Below are 17,198 nucleotides of genomic sequence, written 5' to 3' on the forward strand. Positions count from 1 at the left end.
CCATACATAAGCATTTTTATACATCAGGTAGAAGCTGGTGTATGCTTTGTGTGTTTTACTCCTACTAAGGTAACTGTAAAGGAGCAGAGCAATAAATTACAGCAGAATTAGAGAGAAGCTTATACAAAGGAAACTTTCAAGCATATAGCAAGTTTCAGATGAAAATAAGGATAAAGAAACAGATGAAATTGCTAACAGTGAGTTCTGCGATTTGTATTTTTATGTTCTATGGAAAGGTTTATTAAGCAGGCTTTGAGTTGTCTAAGTTTTTCTCTGTTTTGTGTCAATGTGCTTTACAAATTCACATACAGATTTTTATATGAATACTAAAGCATGCACATCCAAAAGTCCCGCAGAAGGTAGGGGTAAGAATTATGTATAAGTGAGGCAGTGAAATGATGTTAATTTTGTATGTGGAATGATTAAACTTATAATGGGGCAAAATGTGAAGGCTCTAATTAAAGCAGGCTGAATTTCTGTTGCATGTTCTTACTAGTCATGAGCTTGAGAAAGGAGAAGAAAGGTGAAGCTGTAGACGAAAGGATTAGATGCATGTGTTGTTTCTATATATATGCAGCTTTAATCCAGTGTCATGATAGCATTATGGACTGGCTGATAATAGAATGCAGTAAGTGGTAATCTTGCTAACTGATCTGTAAACGTTATGATAAGCTGACCTCACTAAGGAAAGCACTTCCTTAGATCCTTTTCCATGCATGAACATGGGAGACAGAGAATGCTCTAGCAAGAGATGCTTGCTGGAAATAAAGCCAGGTTTAAGCCACTGAAGTCACATTGGTGTTACCCTACTGTGAGGAAAGGATGTAATCTAAAGACTCTAACATGTGTGATGAAAGAAGCAACTTGTACACACTGAAGGATTTGGGTCACAAAATGTGAAGAAAACAAAGAATGCAGGGGCTCCACTGGTTCAAAATACTCCAGAGTCCTAAATTCAGCTTGAGGAGACATCTGTTTTGGCCAAGGTTGCCACTGTTAGTTAGTCATATGTAATTTACTACTTACTCTCTTTTGTGTTCACGCAGACTGAACAGTTGAATCCTGCTTTCCTAACTCCCATACCTATGGGAAAGCTGACTGAAACAGGCTCTCCAATTTGTAAGTTCATTTTAGGTGCTCTTGTCATCTGGTCTCTCTCATTCCCTAATGTGCTGACATTCCATAGGACAAAGACGTGGTAGTGTCGGGTTCCTCAGCTCTTGGGGCTGTTGGAAAGGCACCTGGATATAAAAAAATCTCAAGTTCTGGCATTTAAGTTGTCCCTGTGTATGACAAAGTGACCTAGGATGCTCTCCAAGACTGAGATGACACAGACCCCAAGAGAGGCATTCCAAATCATCAGAGACGTGCTGGGAACTCCTCTCCCTATTGCAGTTTCCTTGGGTTCTCCTCAGTTGAGGTGTCCTGAACTCTGCTGTATTAATGCTTCACTGATCCCAAATGGATCCAGTGATCCAGGAACCTCTATTTGAGATGTTAAGAGGTCCAGCTGGCCTGGTCTTGGCTTCTGCAAAACTGACACCCCAGCTCTCCACAAACAGCAATCTCTGTCATCCCAAAACCAAGTACAGATCAGAAAATTCAAAGATTCACTTCTAAGAATCAAAACTGTGAATTTTATAATAAATGGGCTAATCCATCCAGGCAAATTCTTAGTCCATTTGTACTTAATAAACTCTTGTTGACTACATACAACAAAAAATATTGAACAACATCAGGAAAATGACTTAACATGACTTTGTGCCCTGACTATTAAGATGATTTTTGGACTCTACTGTTATGATCAGCAGTATGTTAAACACAGAAATGAAGAACAAATACTGCCAAAGGATGGTTCAAGAAATGTGACTGGTTTGATGTTTTCTGCTAAACACAGCAAAACAATCTGATCCAACATATACATATTGATTCTGTGTGCAATTTGAAATTATTGAACACCTTAATGTAAGAATGCAGTTCAAACTCTCTAAAACAGTATTTCAGGCTCAGTTATCATCTTGCTTTCTTCTCCAAGCTCGCTTTCTCAGCCTGCCAGGCCAAGTGAAGATGTTTTATTGCTTCAAGGCACAAGGGATTGTTTAACAGTGTTAGGAATACGACTGGCATAATAGTCATAATTTCTCAAAGCAGCAAGGACCCCAGCAGAATTCATGTGTTTCACTTCCTTGTTATACTGAAATGAATTTCCATGGATATCAGTTATCTTGCCTGAAAAAAAAAAGAAAAAAAATATAAAATCAGCAAACAAGAGTTGGAGAGAATTAGTACAAGTGATACAGCTAAAAAAACAGTCTTTGTTGTACACATGCCTGTCTTCAGATGTGAAATATCTTTGCTCCCAGTTTAAGTGCAACAGTTTTGTACTGACTGAAATCAAATAACTAATGGTTTTATTTTCTTTCAGTAATATTTACATTCCTTGTGTTTCAGGAAAAGACCACCTCTCTCTTATGGATTAACTAAAATGCTTCCTGAATAGTTTTTACATTTGCCATTGACAGGAAAGAAGGAAGTATCTTGTAATAAAGTAAAAGCCAGGGTAAGCCTATACAACAAACTAACATAATATAGAAATACCTTAGCTGGTTTTAAACAAGTTTCTAGAAATCACTTAGCAAGACCAACACTGATCTTTATGCAAGCTAATTTAACCATGACATACCTAAGTAACAAGGAGGCTAAATACAGCCCTATGCTGCCCCAGATTAATTGGGTTTTTTGTGCCTGAGCTAACCTGTTTAAAGCTATCTCAATTATCAACACTAGAGACTGCAGATAATGTCATTACAAAGCCAGTTATCATTGCTTGACAATTTAGGAGATTAAACCCCATTTATCAGCATAAACAGCAGAAAAAAAATATAATAATACTTATATTCAAGTTTTTGTCAGTGAGACTTTTCATAACTCCTCTAATCTCTTCCTCCCTAGAAAGGTGAAGTGGCTTATGTTGGCTGGACACCACTAATTTTACTGAATTACACAGAATCATAAAATGGTTTGGGTTGGAAAGTACCTTAAGATTGTCAGTTCCAACCCCCCTGCCATGGGCAGGGAAACCTCACACTAGACCATGATGCCCAAGGCCCTGCCCAACCTGCCACTGCTGGGGATAGAGCATTTACCACTTCCCTGGGCAGCCTGATCCAGTGCCTCAGCAACCTCACAGTAAAGAACTTCTTTCTTGCATCTTACCCAAATCTCCCCTGTTTAATTTTAAACCCACTACCCCTTGTCCTATGACTACAATCCCTGGTGAATGACTCAAAGGAACAACTGCATTGTTTGGCCTATTTTTGTTGTTTTAAAGAATTCTCTGTCTACGTATTACATAATATGTTACTAATGCTAGCCTACTACATGCACTTAGGACAGTGTGATTTTACTGTGAAATAGTAGCCAACAGAAAAAAGCCATTTATTTTGGCCTATCCCTTTGGAGCTACTGTTGATTTCAGAGGGCTTTTTTTTTTTCCCTATGAAAAACGTAAGTAACTTTAAACTACATTTCACTTATCTTAGAATTTTGAATGATATTAACTTACCTCCCACAGCATGTAGAATAGCTTCCGGTGCACATGTATCCCATTTCTTGCACCCAGGACTTGCAAATACATAAGCAGATGCCTTGCCTTCTATAAGCTGAATGACCTGTTAGGAATAGAGAGTGGCAATCATTGCAAAGGATCTAGGCATTTAGAATTGGGTAAAACTAACACCAGCAAACAGGGATTAGATCAGTTTATTAATGTACTTAACTCTCAGAAAAGGAATATTAGCCATTTCCTTTCCAATATTACAAGAAATTATATTAAGATTTAGAAAGCTATAGTGTATTACCATTCTAAGTGATCTATTTTGGATTGTTATGAATACAGTCTAGTAGATGAAAATCTGATCTTAGTTTCAGAAGAGAGTCTGTTTTTGACAGCCATGACAAAAAAAAAAGCTTTAAAAACTGTAGCAAATGGGTATTCCCTGCATGCAGAGAAGTTCTGCAAAGGAAATATCACTGAGTGCTTTTATGTTTATCCTTTCATATAAGCTGCTAGATAGTTGGAACCAAAACTGTATTAACATGAATGAGAGGAAATGTCTAATAGCTGTGATTAAACTGAATTCCCGTTTAGTCTTCATTAAAACTTTTTATTTTCTCCCCTAGAAACAAAATACAGGGCAAGATGGACCTGAGCTATTACCAGCATGGCCACTGTTATCAATATACCTGGACCAAATTCTCTCTACCTCACAGCACACTGAATGCTAGGAAGAGAAGTTGTGCTGGGAAAGGAGGAGGAAATCTCCTGTACATTTATGCAAGTAAGTGATTTCTTTAAAAATTCTTTTTTTTTCCAAAGGTACCACCTCCCAGTAATAAGAAAAGATTTATAGCTTTTATACCTTGTTTCCTGCTCCTCCAACTCTGATGACACTGTCTGGATTCAAAGCACTGATGCATTCGTTTACCAGGGCACTGCTGTGAGAACGGGTGGTAACAATGATGTGTTTCCCAGCAGGTGCTTCTGTGAGCTGAAATCCAAAGGCACCTATGCCTAGGACTCCCCAGATTGTCCGTCCTAGCACAGCGTCAGGTCCTGCCTACAGAAAAGGTACACAGGTCCAGGTGACGGTTAATCACAGTGATCAGCATTTAAAGCTCAAATGGAAGGAGTACTTAGAGATGTCTGCATATCAGGGAGTATAATACTAATACTAGGTTATACATTTAAACTACTCTAGAGCTCAGAGTAATTGGCTCTAAGGCAAGGACATTGTTTACCCTTTTCTTATCTGTGACATTGTGGTGCATTACATTCTGCCTCCAATGACTGATGTTAATATTTGTATATTTCTGTACTTCAGGCACAATCTGTAACTGAAAATATCATTTCATTTTAAATGTTTTGTCATACATATTACACAGAACATATGGAATCAGCTGACGATATGTATTACATCAACTCAAGAGCTTTTTCTTTAAATTCTAGTGAGTTTAATCAATCAGGCTGTGCCAAGTCCTTTTTTCCCCATCACACATAATACTGATATAATCTCAAAACATGTTTAAATGCTTGTAGGTTGGCCATCCTGGACTTATTCCTGTAACCTAGCATGATATACTCTAACCCAGCTGTCAGTGACAGGTACACTTGGTTTACTACAGGGCTGCAGATTTATGGCAGTTACCACGTTTCACAAATGCACCTACTGCGTGGATTTACTAGAGAGTTTATGGCAAAGACTCCAAAACCACTGATCTGTACTTATTTTACAGCACGTACTCTGTATTTACTCTAGCAATATGTACAGCATATATTCAATATATTGTATATTACACAAGCCTCAGGATTCAGTATAGCTGTTAGTAGAGCCCTGAGATTCAGTTCCTGCAAACCAACATTCAAAATCATATATATTTAATAAAAAACTACCACCTTGTAATCCAGCATTAAGTCCACTATGTGCTGCTTTTCAGTTGAAAGTGTGTTAATTAGAAAAGGCTTAGAAGAGACAGTCAGAAATCATCTAATGCTTTTAAACAAATCAATGCATTTAATACCTCATAGTTGTAATATGGCTGGTTAATAACTCCTGCTATTGCTTTGCCTCCATAAGCAATTCCAATAAGAACCGTTACGTGGTCAAGGAGACCTGTACAGAAATCACATGAATGTAGTTATGCTTCTAAAAGAGAGTATATATATTTAAAAAGAGCCCCTTCAACGGATGTCCTGATACGCAGAGTGGTATCTTAAAAATGCAAATACTAATCAGAATTTTCAGGTGCAATAGCTGGTTGATATAACTTTTTTAGTCATTTACCCTTGAGGTTTGCAAAAAAAAAAAATGCCCCAGATAGAATTCTTTTAATAGAACTATGTTATAATTAACACAAAATGAGGAAGAAATTTAAAGATACAGCTAAATGGAAGTATATGATAACATTCTTCTTTAACTGTGGTGTGGTTTCTTTAACGGTATTCAAAACTAACAATTTGTTGACAATTGTACATCTCTCTTCCTGAAAAGGGGAAAAAAATCTGCCTAAAAGATTTCACATTAATCAACTAAAAAATGCAGCAAGAAGTTTCAGCATATTGTTTCTGGAGGTTTTCTTTTGTTTTCTTCATTTTAGGGTCTATTTCTAAGGACACAAATTAGGCTTTGCTGAAAACAGTTTCAGAAGAATTATGATCTGAACGAGATATTTTATTTTGAAAGGGCTACAAATACAGCTCTGGTATTTGAGTTGTTTGAAGAGGAGGATTGAGGGCATTCCTGTGTGATTTAGCCCCTCAACTGAAAGTATATGTGAAATTGTAAGTTTGACTTAAAGCTGAAGGAAATCTGCCAGCAATCAAAGGCAGCCCTTTGCTCCCTGAAATGATAAAAACTGGTGGGCATTCAGTACTCCATCAGGAATATTCAATACTGAATGGAATGATGAAAAAATCCATAGAACTCACAGTAAAGAAACAACACCAGCCTTATGAAACAATATCATGTGTAACTCCTATCATATAACTATCTACATGTGCATGCTACTTTATTACATTCCTTTTTTGTTTAAATCAACAGAATTAAAGGAGAAGCCAACCTTCAGTGTACTCCTTGGTTCCGTCCAAGGGATCAACCCATATTACAAGCTTTAAAAATACAAAAATAAGGACATTAACAAATACAAATGATGGAAGTTGTCATGCAAAGTATATATTTTACTTCAGTACTTTCATTTCCTTACAGGAGTAAATACAGAAAAAGTACACAAAAAAGCTTAAAAACTGACTAGAACTTCTCAGCAAGTATCTTTATAGAGGTACGAAGGCTTAAACTTGACATGGAAATGACATTATTATGTCTGAAGTAGATAAATTAATTTGAATCACAAGCTGCAGGAAGCAAATGTCCATTTCCCACTATTGCACCTCAGGAATATGCAGCATTTCTGGCTGTGGAGGTGTGATTCTCATAATGACATTTCAGTTTTCCAACCAAAAAGAAAAGCTTGCAACACTGGAATAACCTTTTTCTTAACACATTCTTAGCTAAAATCAGTAAGTAATATAACATAGTGTAAAATATGAAGACATGTATAGCGTTACCACATTACCTCTTCCTCTTTAATTCCTGTGTACTGAGCAGGACAAGTTTTCTTCAGGATTTCTTCACAGTGACCATATTCAATTAGTTCCTCAGTTACCTCATCACCGGGCAGTTCCTAACAAAAGTATTCTTAGAATTATCGGAAAAAGATGTTAGGCTAACCTCAGTTTGCCTTAGAACTGTGGATTTACTTGTGGCTTGCTTGACAAAGCTAATGCAATGGAAAGGTGAAATGGAATACCAACATTTTTAATAGGTTATTTCTTAGCCAAACAGATTCTACCGCAAGTTACTGAACTTGCGGTATGAAATAAACTAGGTACTTACTTCTTCTCCTATGATTGTCACCTTGGGAAACTTCTGTGCCAGCGAAGCACAAATGCTCATTTGTACCAGTCGGTCAGCTTTAGTCTGCAAGTCATTGGCTCCTGTCTGTAAAAGGATGGATGGGAATTTGTATGTTTCAAAGCAATAGCAACAAAAAAAAACCAGCTGTACAATGGCCCATATGTAATGCTGAATATCTACCTTATAATGAAAAGGAAGTCTAATTAGATAAATCATCAACCTAGTAAATGATCCTGAGAGAGGCAGGCTAAAAACTGAAACAGACAGTTTCCCTGCACACCCCAAAGCTAAAACAGACTGCTGTGATATCAGAACAATATTTAGATGCTGTGTTCTTCCCATGCAATGGTACAGTTGTACTGATATGTATTTGTGCAAATACTGCACTATGTACAGAGTAAATTAATATAGGTGTGATCACAGATACGAGGGAAAAGCAAAACCAACATGCTATCCAAAGCTTGTTTTTTGTTAAGAAAATCAGGACAAAACTGTGGTGTTTCTTTTAAGTGTCTGAACATTCTTTAGAAATACCTGTCAAAAGATACTTCTCCAGTGCTCTTTTAATCCTTTAATAAGGAATATTTCTTGTATTGGAGAGGTGAGGACTGTATTTCTTTCCTTATTTGCTGATCTTCAAAAATACCGCTTTGACCTGTATCTAAATTAGCATTAGTAAGAGAAATTATATTAGAACAAAGTAAAAGTTATACCTTCTCCACTATGCCCAGATCTCCTGCAGCCATTACATTTCTAACAATTGTTGCAGCTTTTTCTGCAGCAGAATATGCAGAGGCGACCACACGCATGAGCAGAGCTGGAGAAGCCATGATGAAAGCTGAAAGGAAACAAAAAGCAAACTTAGAATCATAGAATAGTTAGGGTTGGAAAGGACCTTAAGATCATCCGGTTCCACCCCCCTGCCATGCACAGGGATGCCTCACACTAGACCATGTCACTCAAGGCTCTGTTCAACCTGGCCTTGAACACTGCCAAGGATGGAGCATTTACCACTTCTTGTGTGTTTCTCTCTTCAAGAGAAGACAATAAAGAAAATATTTTAGTTAATATTCCAAACAGACAGAGTTAGAGCTGAGTAGAAGGGGGTTTGTGGGTAACTTCCAGTGAGCAGTAATGAAGTGAGCTTTGACTTTTTGAAAAATACATTAAATATGTATAAAGCTACTTCAGACAAGTTTTCAAATACCTATGCTCTGATAGAGAATCTAGTTCTCACTAAAATAAAATCTGACATTAAACAAGAAAAGCAACAAAAATTCATAAATGTTAGAAAACGTGTAGTCTACTACTAGTCCATTGGTTGAAATGTAAAACAGGTTTTTGTAGATGGCCTAATTGTGGGCACAAATTAGGTTAATGATACACAGATATCCCAAACTTGTATGTGGAAGTCTGTTCATCTAAAGTTTACCATCCTTTCAGTATTTAACTTCTCTTGCTTTCTCTAAGAAAATCTATTGCATCTTCTCCTGTTCTGGTTCCTCAACATAAAAAAGACATGGAACTGTTGGAACAAGTCCAGAGGAGGGCCATGAGGATGATCAGGGGACTGGAGCACCTCCCATATGAAGACAGGCTGAGAAAGTTGGGGCTGTTCAGCCTGGAGAAGAGAAGGCTGCGTGGAGACCTCAGAGCAGCCTTCCAGTATCTGAAGGGGGCCTATAGGGATGCTGGGGAGGGACTCTTCATTAGGGGCTGTAGTGATAGGACAAGGGGTAACGGGTTAAAACTTAAACAGGGGAAGTTTAGATTGGATATAAGGAGGAAGTTCTTTACTGTAAGGGTGGTGAGGCACTGGAATGGGTTGCCCAGGGAAGTTGTGAATGCTCCATCCCTGGCGGTGTTCAAGGTCAGGCTGGATAGAGCCTTAGGTGACATGGTTTAGTGTGAGGTGTCCCAGCCTATGGCAGGGGGGCTGGAACTAGATGATCTTAAGGTCCTTTCCAACCCTAACTATCTATGATTCTTTCTCTCAACACTGCATGTCCTGTAGTTCTTCCTACTGTAATCCTCTGCATCTGTTCCCCAGCACACATCAGTGCAATTCACTGTGCCTTCAGTTCCCAAATAGAACAACTATCACTTGTGAAAGGCTGACAATCATCCATTCCTCCCAGCTTTTCTCTACCTCAGGAAAAAGAAGTATGGATCATCAGGCTGCAGTCTTTCAAATTCAGAGCTAGTTGCTTTTCCTGTCAATTCTTTCTGTCTGTGTAGATTACATGCTTTTTGGGTTTGGTTTACACATGCAATATACTTCCAATTTAATTCTTGAGCACAGAGCTAGAAAAATACAGAGGGATTCATTCATCATCACATAGAAGACTGTATTAGGCTTTCCTCACAACCAATATTTGCAGGAATTGCAGCAAGTATTGCATAAGTTGCACTAGTAGGTTATTAGACAATATCCTTCCATTCTTGCTTGAGAAATCTCAAGTATAGTGTACTCAGTAAAGTATAATGTAAGGAGGTTATAAGGCTAGCTACTGTAGATGATAGTGACAGGACCTCAAGTTCATGTCTTTACAGTTTACAGCAAACAGCCATGTTAGAGGTACCAAAATCCCTAATTTAGCTGGTTTAAGAATTTTTCCAGCACTTTACAAACACTGTATGGGTATCTCTAAAGCCGGAAGATCTTTGAAGCTAAAAGAGTCATTGTGTAAGTACATTCAAAAAGCATAGCTGCTACTGGTTTTTATGACCTACTGCTCATGGATGGGAGCAAAGTGCTCTGGAGTCCTGCAGAGTAGCCAGGGTCTGTACCCGAAGTACTCTATCTTTGACTGGTAACAACGGTTACAAAGGAGATTTCTGAAATGCTACCCACGGCAAAAAGCAACTCTCAAACAACTGAAAATTGTAGAGCAAATACGTGTCATAACACACGGGGAGACAGGTACTATTTTAAGTATACACTATCATATGAAACAAGTTAAAGGGAAGGAAAGTTGAATGTAATTCATTCCATACTGAAAATATCTGAAATATTAGAACTTCTGAGAGAGAGTAAAAATTAGCATATTAGATGGGAAGTTTTGGTTAAAGAATTGAGCTCAGAAGAGGATAATTAAGATTTTGATGCTCAGCTTCTCATTTGACCTTTTATTATGCATTTGATCCTGCTTTGTAAAATAAGGTTTAAACTTTATTATTTTAAAGGCTTGATTTATTTAATGATTTCATAAGTTAAAAAAACCTCTCAGAAAACAGTACAGAAATACTGTCTTATATTCTTCAAGCTCGACCCAAGATGTTTCTTGGGCATGGTTTTCTTGGACATTCTTAAAGCAGACAAATATACTTTCTGTAGTGAACCTATACCTGAAATTTTTAAGCAAACCTTAACATTTAAATATTTTATGAAAAACAAGATTATGAGAAACTAAAATGGGAGGTTCAGCAACCCCTCCTCCCCAATATATAGTAACTAACTAACGAAGTGTGAAGTACGTTATTGCTGCAAAAGACAACTCAAATTTTTACAGGGCTGTACCTCCTATGTGGCACATTTTCCAGTGTGTTGGACCTTCTTGGTTAGGTAAGTTGTCCATAAGTTTCTCATCTCTAACTTTTTTAATCTCAAATTATGTAGCTTATTTATAAGTTTATGGCTCTTTCTGATGAGGGCAATGTCTAATACTTACTTCCACAAGCTGGTGAAGGGCCTGGAGCACAAGTCTGACGAGGAGCAGCTGAGGGAACTGGGGGAGGGGTTAGCCTGGAGAAGGCTCAGGGGGGGCCTTATCCCTCTCTACAACTCCCTGAAAGGAGGATGGAGTTAGGTGACTGCTCTCTTCTTCCAAGTAACATGTGACAGGGCTCAAGCTGTGCCAGGGGAGGTTTAGACTGGGTATAAGGAAAAATTTCTCCCCCAGAAAGGTGCTCAGGCATTGGAACAGGTTGCCCAGGGCAGTGGTGGAATTACCATCCTCGGAAGCGCTCAAAAACAGTGTAGATGAGGCCCTTAGTGACATGGTTTAGTGGTGGTTTTGTCAGTGCTGGGGTAATGGTTGGACTTGATGAGCTTAAAGGTCTTAATACCTGATTCTATGATTCTATGAACACATCCAAGAATATATGGCTTGCTGTGGACAAACAAGCTTGACTCTTATAAGGCTGTACAGTTTACAAAGATTGCACAGCAGCTATCCTTCAAATCAAATTTGTCTATTATTTCAAAACCAAAACAATGTTCTGCAGTTTTCTCTAATGAAAGGAGAAGGTGGATGTCTCAGAGCACTGGACAGCATGCAGAGCTTGCTTTTGCGTGAGCATGCTGAGCCTGAGCTTCTTTCCCTGAATTCTTCAAAGCCCAGGTGATGAGAGCTCTCTATTCCTTTACCATAGACTTTGGCTCACGTTTCATAAAAGATAAACTTTTCACTCTGTGTAATGTGAAGAAATTATATTTACCCAGAAGCGGGCTAGGGCTTGGAGTGGGAATGCAACTTCTAGGGGAAAAGGGCAGTGCTGCCTCATTTCACCCAAGTGTTTAGAGGCCTTTTGAGTTTGTACTGAAAATAATCATTACTTTTTTAAAGCCTGTTCCTGATTCCCTTGTGATGAGGGCTCCCGGCGGTAACCCGCGGCAGCGCACCGCACCGCACACCCGCCATGCTACCGAGCCGCGCTCTCAATGCATTTAGGCAAGCACTGCACAACGCTGCACAAGCGGCAGCCCCAGCAAACTCACCGTCCCGGCCGTGCTGCTCTCCGTCTCGGCAGCGTCCCCAGCACCCCTTCGCCCTCCGGCAGCGTCCGGCAGCCCAGAGCCCGCCGGGAGCCCTTCTTGTGAGTCCTTTGCCCCGAGGGAACAGGAGTCCAGGCCGCGCCGCCGCCGCAGCAGCAGCCGAGACCTCTCACAGGCGCCGCCCGCTTCAGGCAGAGCTCGCCCCGATCGCGTCAGGGAGGCGTCTTTACAAACCAAGCCCGAAGCACCCCAGCTCTTCCCGGCTCCGCGGAGGACTGACGCCTTCTCCCGTGCTCTCGCCCGCCCTCCGAGGCGTGGAGGAAAACGCGTTGCGCCGTGGCATGTCCTTTACCGCGGCCCGTCGTTGTTGTCGCCATCCCGTGCCGTAGCGCAGGCGGAAGTGTTCCCCCGCGCACGTCGTAGGAGCTACCGAGGATGTTCCGGGCCTGGCGGACGCCGCCTCTGGCGGGGGCCCGGGCCCAGGCCCGAGCGCGAATCGCCTGGGGATGGGCGCGCCCCGCCGCCTCCGAGAGCCGGCAGCCCGCGGCGGAGCAGGATTCCCCGTCCCGGAACACCGTGCTGTTGCCGCGCAGCCGCTTCCCCGCGCAGCTGCCCGGGCGGCTGCAGCCGGAGACAGAGCTGGAAACGCAGCAGGTAGCGGCGGGGCCGCGGCTGGGTCCCCCGGGGGAGGCGTGGCCCGGCAGCAGCTCATGGAGGGGAGCGGGGAGGCTCGGCCCTGGGGAGGAGGGGAAGGTGGCTGGCTGAGGTTACTGTACGGGCCCGGCTTTGCTGCCAGTAAGTTGTAGGTGTGGGCTGCTTCAGGTGAGAGCCAGGCCGTCTACAGTCGGCTGTCAGAGTAAGTTGAAGGACTTTAGTTGTTTATGTGTAAGCACAAGTACAGGCTGGACGGAGACTGGATTGAGAGCAGAAGGACTTGGGGCGTTGGTTGATGAGAGCTCAACATGAGCCAGAAGTGTGTGCCTGTAGCCCAGAAATCAGTCGTGTGCTGGGCTGCATCACCGGCAGCATGAGCAGCAGGTCGAGGGAGGGGATTCCGCCCCCCTACTGTGCTCTGGGTAGATCGCCCCCTGCAGTCCTGGCCAGCTCTGGGCCAACCGCACAAGAGGAAGGTGGAGCTGTTGGAGCGAGTCCAGGGAAGGACAACAAAAATTAGCAGCACCTCTTCTATGAATACAGGTTATAAGAGTTGGGATTGTTCAGCTTGGAGTAAAGGCTCTGAGGAGACCTTAGAGCAGCTTCCAGTACCTAAAGGAGGCCAACAAGAGAGATAGAGAGGGACTTTTTACAAGGGCCTGTAATGGCATGGACAAGGGGGAATAGTTTTAACCTGACAGAGGGTAGATTTGGAGTAGACAAACAGAAGTTCTTCCCTGTGAGGGTGCTGAGGTGCTGGCAAAGGGTGCACAGAGAAGCTGTGGCTGCCCCATCCCTGGCAGCATCCAAGGCCAGGATGGGTAGGCCTTGGAGCAACCTGGTCTAGTGGAAGGTGTCCCTGCCCATCATAGGTGGCTGGAACTGGATGAGTCTTAAGGTCTTTGCCAGCCCAAACCAGTCTATGAGGTACAGGTGGGTACACTCTGGTTTGCTACTGTTTTGTTTGGCGGAAGAGTAATGACCCTGTTGGTTGTGGAGCGCAAGAATAATAATGTTAGGCTTAGTGTTATGCCTGTCTTGAGCTTTTTAATACTTTTAAGCTAATAATGTCTTCTGCTACAGAGTTAGAAAAGTGAACTCTCCATGCTTGTTTGTTTGCTTTTATTACATGTTTTACAATCTAGCCAGAATTCAGGAAGTGATGATTTAGGTATTTTCTTGTTGTCTCTACAGAAATGTGGTTTTTCAGAACTGTATTCATGGCAAAGGCAAAGGAAAACGAAGCAGGAATTCTGTCTGCATGATGGACCACCTTATGCCAATGGAGACCCTCATGTTGGCCACGCGTTAAATAAAGTAACTATTTATTTGTTCACACTGTACTGCTTTGAAGTGGTAAACATGTCTTATAATGTGCTGTGTGATTTCCCCATGGAAATGGGAATCAATGGAATGTTAAGTTAGTAACACTTTTTAAGTCTTCAGTTTTCTTGTAGATGGAGCTTTTCAAAAGCAAATGATGTGGTTATGTAGATGCCATATGATGCCAAGGTGATACAGATACCATAAGAGAACATGTACCTATATTCCAAGTGTTCATTTATGAGGCTGGATATTTCAGTCAAAAGAGGACATCTCTTTAGAAACAGACCAGCCTGTAATTCATTCCTAATCAGTATTAATTGCACAGTTTGTGTATGGAACGTATAGCATGTAGACACATGGGTGAATGTATATTTCTATATGTGTGTATGTAATAATGTTACTGTAATGCATGGTTGAGCTGTGTCTTGCTATTCTTTTTTCCTCCGAGTACTTTGTAGATTTGTTCCATTGAATTTATTTTATCTTGCTATCCTCAGTGGAACCACAATAACTAAGTGTTGATGGTTTTTAAAATACAGATTTCAGCTTTGAAATATTACTCCTAAATATGTTTGGATACATTTAGATTCAGTCCTGAGAGTATCTGTATTGCATACACTGAAAAGTGGGAAAGACTTAAAATGTGACCCACAGCTTATACTACTAGTGCTAAAACTCGGACTGCAGTAATATGCACTAGGCCAACCCTGTAAATGCAGCTCAGTGTTTCAAAAATGATGACAAGTAGGATTTGTTTGCTTCAGGTCTTGCAGGTTTTTAATCTGCATCTTTCACCAATACTGAATGTAAGTTCCCTTCATCAGGGGTCCTCTGAGGTTCTGCCAAAATACAAAATGATGGGCAAGAAAAATCACAAATGCATAGTCTTAAATGTAAATTTATACTGCACCATTGTAGTTTAACCCCAGCTGGCAGCTCAGCAGCATGATGCCAGTGGGATGGGAAGAGAATTGGAAAAAAGGTTAAAACTCATGGGTTGAGATAAGAAGAGATTAATAATTAAAATAGGGTGTAATATAATACTGATAACGAAAAGAGAAATAACAGAGAGAGAGGAAAAAAAAGGAAAAAAACAACAAATAAGTGGTGCACAATACAACTGTTCAACACCCAGTCTGACGTGAGTAGTGATCGGTGTCTCCTGGCCAACTCCTTACAGTTTATATACTGGGCATGATGTGCTGTGGTATGGAATACCCTTTTGGCTAGTTTGGGTCAGGTGTCCTGTCTGCTTCTTCCTGGCTTCTTGTGCCCCTCCTCACTGACAGAGCGTGAGAGACTGAAAAGTCCTTGATTGGGGTAAGCACTACTGAGCAACAGCTAAAACATCACTGTGTTGTCTGCATTGTTCTCAGACTAAAGCCAAAACACAGCACTGCACCAGCTTCTAGGAAGAAAATTAACTCTATCCCAGCTGAAACCAGGACATGCAGCCTTTTGTATTTTTGGGTGGTTTTTTTTAGCAGGAGGATCTTAATAGTGTAGCTATTCCACGTGGGGGAGCTAAAGAGGTAACAGACTCTTGTGTCCTTTCAGATTTTGAAAGACATCACTAATCGTTTCTACGTGATGAGAGGTTATAAAGTACATTATGTGCCAGGATGGGATTGCCATGGATTGCCAATTGAGTTGAAGGCGTTGTCAGAAGTCAAAGGATCTGAAAATCTTTCACCAATGGAAATTCGACAGAAAGGTAAACTACTCTTTGTCATATCTTCATAGAAGAAGTTGGCTTAAGTATTTATACATCCTACTCATACTTTGTATTTTATGCTTTATACGTAGTTTTTATACTTTCCTGGAGGCTTTTCTATAAGCTATTGGCGACATTTTCCATGATTACTATGTATTTGCCCAGCAGACTGACTGCAGCTTAATCTTATGAAACGAGATAATTGAACATAGGATTAATTCACTGCTGTAATCAACGTGCATATTGTTGACCAGCGGTTTAAAAAAACCTAAAAGGAAGGCAGAGGTTTTGGATTTCTGCTTTGCTTAATTGTGTAGTGACGTGAAACTGATGTTTATCATATTAAGATCCTTTTGGTTTTTGAAGACTGAATTTGATTAGGAGCTAAAAAGATGCGTTTAAAAATCAGGTTTCATCAGGACAGGTTGGCTCAGTACTTTAAGTAGGAATGTATTTGTTTACTGTGTTTGTAACAATATTACAGAACTATAAGAGTGTGCCTTTCAGAGGAGGTTAGTTTGCATTGTATGGAAACTGTTCTGAAGAAATAATGTTAAATACCATGTGTATTGAGACATCAACATTCAGCTGCAAAGCTATTTATAATGAGCAATTTAAACTGCTTTAGCTTGTGGCAATGAAATCGGCTTAACTTATTTTCAGGTGCATGTTCTGAAATGTTTGGCTCAGGATCAACAGAAGTAGTTAATTTTCACTCTTTATTTTACATTATTTGAGAAGGCATTTTAAGAAATTGTTCTTAACGAAATATACCTATTCCCCCCCCCCCCCCTTAAAAATAAAGTTTTTATTCTGGAAACATTTGTTTTATGTCCCCATATAAATCAAAAAGTGCCACTTCTGGATCTTTTTGCTGTTTGCAGTTTATGTAACTACTCTGAAATGCATATTTTTTTGAGCCATAATAATCTGTGTAATACACATCAGTAGTTAGTGCATGTTTTAAGTATTTTCAGCTGAGGCTTTTCTATAGAAGGTCAGTAGCGTAATTAAGTGGTATTACATTGATAAATGTACCAATTGTACAAAAATGTACCAAATGTACCCACTTACCTTGATGAGGTAAACCATGTGCTTAATGGAACTATTCCTTTCAGCCAGAGAATTTGCAGAGAGAGCAATTGAGAAACAGAAATCTGCCTTCATTCGCTGGGGTGTAATGGCAGATTGGGCTAACTGCTACCGTACATTTGATCCAAAGTATGAAGCAAACCAGCTGAGAATCTTCTATAAAATGTATGATAAGGTATGTTGAGCTTTTGTTGAAGTCTGGTTTGATTTATCATGAGTTTTG

General features: G+C 40.4%; 2 protein-coding genes across 3 annotated transcripts in view; one reads left to right on the plus strand and one right to left on the minus strand.

The window, feature by feature from the left end:
- Positions 1-1,609: 1,609 nt before the first annotated feature.
- On the minus strand, positions 1,610-12,460 carry BPNT1 (3'(2'), 5'-bisphosphate nucleotidase 1). 2 transcript variants are annotated; one of them, XM_061475135.1, is made up of 9 exons: positions 12,193-12,460; positions 8,007-8,133; positions 7,452-7,556; positions 7,132-7,239; positions 6,619-6,667; positions 5,581-5,672; positions 4,422-4,619; positions 3,566-3,671; positions 1,610-2,229 (listed from the first exon to the last, which is right to left on the minus strand). In XM_061475135.1, the coding sequence occupies exons 3-9, from the start codon at positions 7,509-7,511 to the stop codon at positions 2,081-2,083; spliced, it is 762 nt and encodes a 253-aa protein (XP_061331119.1). In that variant the 5' UTR covers positions 7,512-7,556; positions 8,007-8,133; positions 12,193-12,460; the 3' UTR covers positions 1,610-2,080. The 2 variants fall into 2 exon arrangements, with proteins under 2 accessions (XP_061331119.1, XP_061331118.1); XM_061475134.1 differs by lacking the exon at positions 8,007-8,133 and adding an exon at positions 8,186-8,310.
- Positions 12,461-12,482: 22 nt separating this feature from the next.
- Positions 12,483-17,198, plus strand: part of IARS2 (isoleucyl-tRNA synthetase 2, mitochondrial) — a 31,731-nt gene continuing 27,015 nt past the window's right edge. The window contains exons 1-4 of the mRNA XM_061475133.1: positions 12,483-12,843; positions 14,038-14,160; positions 15,727-15,883; positions 17,002-17,150. Of these exons, the coding sequence (XP_061331117.1) occupies positions 12,625-12,843; positions 14,038-14,160; positions 15,727-15,883; positions 17,002-17,150 (648 nt within the window). The 5' untranslated portion in view covers positions 12,483-12,624. The remainder of the gene's footprint in view (positions 12,844-14,037; positions 14,161-15,726; positions 15,884-17,001; positions 17,151-17,198) is intronic.

The sequence above is a fragment of the Pezoporus flaviventris genome, unplaced genomic scaffold (assembly GCF_033815535.1).
Source record: "Pezoporus flaviventris isolate CSIRO_AGI_PZ_B2104156 unplaced genomic scaffold, CSIRO_AGI_Pfla_v1 ptg000083l, whole genome shotgun sequence".
Classification (NCBI taxonomy): domain Eukaryota; kingdom Metazoa; phylum Chordata; class Aves; order Psittaciformes; family Psittacidae; genus Pezoporus; species Pezoporus flaviventris.

What these genes read in the sequence shown, in the direction of transcription:
- BPNT1 (XM_061475134.1), bottom strand. Translation starts at nt 8,302, where the DNA reads ATGGCTTCTCCAGCTCTGCTCATGCGTGTGGTCGCCTCTGCATATTCT. An exon ending in TGACAATCATAGGAGAAGAA is followed by an intron (nt 7,240 to 7,451) that starts GTAAGTACCTAG and finishes TACTTTTGTTAG; the next exon opens with GAACTGCCCGGTGATGAGGT. An exon ending in TTGGAGGAGCAGGAAACAAG is followed by an intron (nt 3,672 to 4,421) that starts GTATAAAAGCTA and finishes TATTCCTAACAG; the next exon opens with GTCATTCAGCTTATAGAAGG.